The following is a 6085-nucleotide window of genomic DNA, read 5'->3' as shown; positions in this document are numbered from 1 at the left end:
TTTTACAATATTTACACCTTCACTGCGAACTACCCAAATATGAAAAGTAGATGAAGCTCGGCGTGATGTTAGACTCGTCTTAGAGGGTTATTGTCACGTCATTTGTTTTGGGAGCAACAGGTACAGCCGCTTTCTGTAACCGTAATCCCAGTTGACTTTGCCGCCATAATAAATTTTGTCAACGCGACTTTTTTTACGCACCAGATTGACGACGCAAAAATAAACCATCGCCGGTCTCCAACCTCTGCCGTTTGAATTGCGCAGCTAAGACGTAACCACTGCATCATTTTTACGTCATTATATGCCGCAATAACCCAGCTCCAAAAGTACTAGTGCAGTCGGACGGCACTCAATAGGGTATATTCACAGGCACTCGGCCGCGCGGCGGCGCTACCTGCGCGGCGGCGCCGACTCCATTTGTGCGGTTGAGTTGTTTTGCGACGGCGCACGTACGGCAGGGCAACTAGCGTGGTTTGCTTCGCGCGGACTCGCTGTATTTGTTTATTTCTTGTGTTTCGTCGAACTGCCGCGGCTGACGTTACATCCACGCGTGTCTCAAGTGTGATGCGGTGGTGTGTGAGACCACCGTGCTTGTGGATTGTGCGAGTGTGTGCCCCGCGTCGAGCTGAACGCGTTACCGTGCTTTCAACAGTTGCCTCCCGCTATGAAGCTGAGTGACTATGCGAAGGGGCTGGGGGGAGACGATCGCGACAGATACGTTTACAAAATTAGAAGGTGCGGCGGCGACGACCCACTGACTTGGGGTGAGGAAGACTTGACGGATGACCTTCAACTGTTTCCCAGTGTGGACGAAGCTGACATCAGAGACTACCTGGTTCACGGAACTAGCTTTGTTACTAGGGAACAGTTGAAGGCCAAGAAATCCTTGGACGCCCACAATTACCTCACCAGTGGCTTCGTTCAGCGCGTTCTCCTGAAAGTCGTGCACGATCAGACTGTCGTCGTCGTCGGAAAGGTGAGCAGTTTTCTTTCGTATCGCAGTCAGTCGTAAGTGTATCTCGGCCGTCGACATGACCCTAAAAACCTGCTACCTTCTCTATTTCCTTGCTTTCAGGTTCGCCACTCGCAGGCATTCCGCGACAAGTCGCTGATGCCGTGGTTGCTCGTGAAACGAGACGGTGAAGTGCTTCTTGCACATTGCACCTGCATGGCCGGCCTTGGAGAGGCCTGCTCTCACATCGCAGCTGTGCTTTTTTACGTTGAAGTACTCGCGCGACGTAGAGACGGCCATTCTTGCACTGACGAGGAGAATGCCTGGCTGCCACTCCACCTTGTTAATTTAGACTGTCGTCCAGTGGCCGAAATTGACTTTTCATCTTCGGAAATGAAGAAGCGCCGCATGGACAATGACGACTTGACACGCAAGCCAATTAAAAGTGCCAAACACTCACCTAGTGTCCCCACACGAGACGAGATGGCAGTTTTTTATTCTGCTTTGAGCAAGTCAAAGAGTCGCCCTGCGCTTTTAGCCTTGCACCCCGATTTTTCCGAGCCATATCTTCCTTTGGCGACTAATTTTCCACAAGTACTACTGCAGAACCTGTACCAGGACGACTGCCCAGAGTCATTGGAGGAGGTTTTGGAGGAGTGACTGAAGGTGTCCGAGCAGCTTGGGGCTGATGCCGAGGTAAGCCTGCCATTCTTTTTTCCACCCTGTCTAGCTACAGGTCAAGAATGACAGAAACTAGGCACCGAATTGTGAATACATTCAAACCATGCAGTAGATTCCATAATGAGCACCTGACCTGGTGTACTCGTGACACTTTTCATTTCGAATTTGCTTCACTTGCCCCTACAGTTGAAGCACAGTATGATTAGCTGCAGTAGCATTTCTGTTGGATTCTACTGTGAGGACAACGTAATCTTTTTTAAAAAAAAGCAGCAGCTTTTGATGTGCTGTTACTGTAAACAGTCGATAAAGGATGGCATTTGCTTACAGGTGTGCGTGCTGGTGGAAAAGCAAACAAGGGCGCAAGCAGCGTCTACCAAATGGCACCACTTTCGGACTGGGCGCATCACGGCATCCAACGCAGGAGCGGTGTGTGCCACATCGATTGGGAAACCCTCACAGTCTCTTCTTCAGAAGATCTGCCACCCCGAGGACTGCAGATTTAGCTCGCAGGCTACAGACTGGCGGAAAAAAATGAGCCAAAAGCTAGAGAGGCCTATGTAGCAGCCGTAGCCACCCAGCATGTGGACTTTCTCTGCAGTGCGTCAGGTTTGCACATAAGCCCCGAGTTCACATTCCTGGCTGCCACACCGGATGGGCTCATCGATTTTGCTTGCTGTGGTGGTGGCGTGCTGGAGGTGAAGTGCCCGTTTTCTGCTAAGGACTCCTGCATCGAGCAGCTTTTACAAAAGAACACATCGTGTCTCATCCCTGAAGCTGGAGACGCAAGACTTTCAAGGAGTCATCATTACTACACCCAAGTGCAAATGCAGATGTTTGTTTGCAAGCGCAACTACTGTGACTTTGTTGTGTGGACAGTGGAGGACATGTTTGTTGAAAGGATCGCCCTGGATGAAAACTTCTGCTCCATGATGCTGGAGAAGTGCACTCTCTACTTTCAAAAAGTGCTGCTTCCCGAACTCCGCTTCGGCTACTGGAGCAAAACTGCTCAGGCTGCACAGGCGCAGCTCGATGCTGTAGTGATGCAGGGCGACACCCCTGAAGAGGAGCTGTACTGCTACTGTGGGGCGCCTGAACATGGTGACATGGTGCAGTGTGACGGCAAGCGATGCGAGAGGGAATGGTTCCACTTTGCTTGTGTAGGACTAAAGAGGCCACCAAAGGCCAGAAAATGGTTCTGCAAAGAATGTAGGCAACAAGGCTCGCAGTGAAGTTGACCGACTGAGGCCAAAGCATGAACTTTATTGTGGAATGTGCTTGTATACAATTTAGGCCACAGTTTAATGTTGGTCAATTAGCAGAAGCAAATATGCAAAGTTAGGCAGCCATACTTCTTTTTCGTTCCTAATCAAAGGGCACAACAGAGTCGCACACATTTGTCAGGGCAGCACTGACGAACACAATTCTATCAAGTGTAGTCACCTTCTTTCCGTGAACTTCTTTGACGTGCAGTAGATCGAGGGGAACAGTGCTTTTAAGTAATGAATACTTGTTTCGCAGTACTCCAATTACCCGCTCTACGTGAATCCTCACATTTGCCAGCTTTCGTGTAGCCTCAACAGAATACGCAGACAGCTGTGCTTTCCCTTTCGTGAAAGCTGGAATCTCCAGCTTTGCTCCACACATGCCAACAGCATCCCCTATCGTGAAGCCTCGGTCGGCTAGGACAGAGTCCCCAGGCAACAAGTTCTTAAGTATGCCACACGACTCAGTGAGTAGCTTGTCGCTTGTGCGGCCGCACTACCCTCTAGAAATGCATGTAATTACTCTTTGGGGAGCAATCCCTATCAAGTACTTCACGGTATTGTGGTGCTTGTACGCGGACCATGTCAGTGAACGTGGCTCCATTGAAGACGGCCTGTCCAAAAAAATCTCGAAGCAGTCGAGAATTACTGCAACTTTGTTGCCAAAGGTGCTTTTGAAGGCCATTGGCATCGTTTTCTGAAGCTCCTCCCTTTCGGGCCATGAAACTAGCTCTGTGAGCCTAGTGTAGGCTGCGTCAAGCCACCTGTCTATGATACGCGTCACGGTGGCCTGCGAGACATGGAATCTGGAAAACAGAAGTAATGAAAATCATTACGCTTGATGCACTACATATCATTGTAAGGATGGCCACGGCTAAAAGGTGAAGCTAACTCCTGGGTGTACATGCAATGCAAGCTCCAAAGTGTTTTATGATCACTGCTTAAAGCGCTTTTCTATAAATGATAGGCGTAGCTAAAAATCAGCTGAGCCATAAACACTAAAGCTTTAAATGATTACCATTCCAGTGGTGAAGGTAGCAGGAAGTAGGCAGAGAAGCGTAGCAGAAGAAAAAAATGGTCCATGCACATATGAGAAATGGTACCTGTAAGCTATGTATTCTAAATGCAAGTTTAGCCTCAACCTAATCAAGAAAACCACCATTTCTTGAAACTTTGGTAGGCAGTTCCGGCTAGTGTGGTGCACATCTGGTTCTATGAGGTCATACACTGCCTTTAAAACCTCATAATTTGGCAGCCCTGTATAAAAGGCTCCCATGCCTTCGTTGAGTTTTAGTATGTCCTCGGCCAGGTTTTTCTCTGCAAGTTGCTTCTTTAACGTGTCAACCTCTGATTGTAGGCGGCCGTTCTCTTGTTCAAGGGATGCGATGCGAGCTGCCTGGTCTGATGCATCTTCTTCACCTTCAAGCCCTGCATGGTCAACTTGATGTCACGTTCCACTGCACTACAAAGCTTGCAAAATGACTTTGTTTAATAAACAGACACTCTGAGACTGTGCTCGTGAAAAACTTACCATCTCGTGCAGCCATCCCTGTTTCATTGTCTGATAGCTCCCAGAAAGACGAATTGCCAGCTGAAAAAAAAAGTATTGTCAAGCTATGTGGTGCTACGCAGCAAGATGTAATAATTGGTAAACACTTCTGGGCTTACTTGTGTTGGCCCAAGATTGTGTTGCCAGTGGTCCCACACAGCACGGCCTGCTAGCAGCTGAAGTGGAAATGCATGTTTTCATAGTAACTCAATGCTGTTCCACTGCTGTAATGTGAACAACAGGTCAACAACAGGTAACATACCTTCATGCTGGGCTGCTGGCTCTTCTTGGCATGAAGACTGCTCTTGAACAGGCAACATACTTTCATGCTGGGCTGCTGGCTCTTTTTGGCATGAAGACTGCTCACCAGCTAAAAAAAAAAGAAACCGAAGATGAACAACTTGCCGCGTGAGCTCATCACTGTTAAATGTAGCAGCCTGAAAACTTCAACTACAGGTGATGAGGAAACGCACTTTCGTATCGGTCAGTCTCTTCCTCCTCGTACAACGGGCCGTTGGTGCCTAGAAAAAAAAAGGTAGTAAAGTGATTGATCCAAGGTGCTCACTAGGCTACGGTCATACCTAGAGAACTTCCACTGGCGACTGGCATCACGTTCGTGTCTTGGGGACCCAGTACGTGACATTGACGTGAAACTTCTGCCTCGGACCTCGCGCGAGCCCTGTTCTGGCAACGATTGTATCTGGACAGACATTATCCCAGCCGTTTAGGTTTCATTAGATCTTTACTGTTACAGCGGCAGAAAACAAAGCACTTTCGTACCTGTCCCCAGTTTGTTTTTTGTCGATCATAGTCGACATGTAGCCCAGGTTGAGGCTGGGCGCCCAATCGGGGTTCATCTCGTCCATGAAGTACGCTGGCCGACCTAAACAGAGAAGATTTCAAGTACTATTGCGCAAAGGGCGAAGCGCGAGATGAAAGAATTGATTCCGCATCATCCTCACCTGTAACGAAGTGCGCGCCACAGACTCGGTAATGAGTCGCTTCATCATCGATGTCTTCCCGGCGAATTCGTTGCAGCCAGAGCGCTCTTCTTCTGGACAAAACGTCTGCCGTTTTTGAGCACTGCCCCAGCCTTGGCTTAGGTATGCCAAAAAAACCGACGCGCTTGAAATTCTCGTCGTCCGGTTTGTTGGGCGTCCGGTTGCTGCAGCCGTAAACCGCACAGTTCACCATTTCGAGGCGGAAACTGCTAACTACTTAGGCCAAGGCGTTAGCAAACCCACGACACGACAGACCCTTCGCCTAATCACTCAGCTTCATAGCGGGAGGCAACTGTTGAAAGCACGGTAACGCGTTCAGCTCGACGCGGGGCACACACTCGCACAATCCACAAGCACGGTGGTGTCACACACCACCGCATCACACTTGAGACACGCGTGGATGTAACGTCAGCCGCGGCAGTTCGACGAAACACAAGAAATACACAAATACAGCGAGTCCGCGCGAAGCAAACCACGCTAGTTGCCCTGCCGTACGTGCGCCGTCGCAAAACAACTCAACCGCACAAATGGAGTCGGCGCCGCCGCACAGGTAGCGCCGCCGCGGGGCCGAGTGCCTGTGAATACACCCTATACACTGCGTTTTCCATTCGACACCCCTACTCATTTGAATCTCGCTATG

At 49.5% G+C, this 6085-nt stretch overlaps 2 protein-coding genes and 1 pseudogene across 2 annotated transcripts; 1 reads left to right on the top strand and 2 right to left on the bottom strand.

The window, feature by feature from the left end:
- The first annotated feature begins 437 nt into the window (after window positions 1-437).
- Window positions 438-2862, top strand: LOC144156136 (uncharacterized). The gene is made up of 3 exons (XM_077687970.1): window positions 438-976; window positions 1076-1238; window positions 2510-2862. Exons 1-3 carry the CDS (start codon window positions 665-667, stop codon window positions 2860-2862), a joined length of 828 nt encoding a protein of 275 aa, XP_077544096.1. The 5' UTR covers window positions 438-664.
- LOC144156129 (uncharacterized) lies at window positions 2817-3724 on the bottom strand (annotated as a pseudogene).
- LOC144167680 (uncharacterized) lies at window positions 3722-5517 on the bottom strand. Its single transcript, XM_077696866.1, has 8 exons — window positions 5407-5517; window positions 5225-5327; window positions 5026-5144; window positions 4918-4965; window positions 4707-4814; window positions 4564-4620; window positions 4427-4486; window positions 3722-4323 (listed from the first exon to the last, which is right to left on the bottom strand). The coding sequence occupies exons 2-8, from the start codon at window positions 5308-5310 to the stop codon at window positions 3902-3904; spliced, it is 900 nt and encodes a 299-aa protein (XP_077552992.1). The 5' UTR covers window positions 5311-5327; window positions 5407-5517; the 3' UTR covers window positions 3722-3901.
- Window positions 5518-6085: the final 568 nt, after the last annotated feature.

This window comes from Haemaphysalis longicornis, unplaced genomic scaffold (genome assembly GCF_048455015.1).
Source record: "Haemaphysalis longicornis isolate Haplotype H1 unplaced genomic scaffold, Haemaphysalis longicornis Haplotype H1 scaffold_1, whole genome shotgun sequence".
In the NCBI taxonomy this organism is placed as follows: Eukaryota; Metazoa; Arthropoda; class Arachnida; order Ixodida; family Ixodidae; genus Haemaphysalis; species Haemaphysalis longicornis.
Note: the sequence above shows the minus strand (reverse complement) of the source record. Positions and strands in the feature narration are given on the sequence as shown.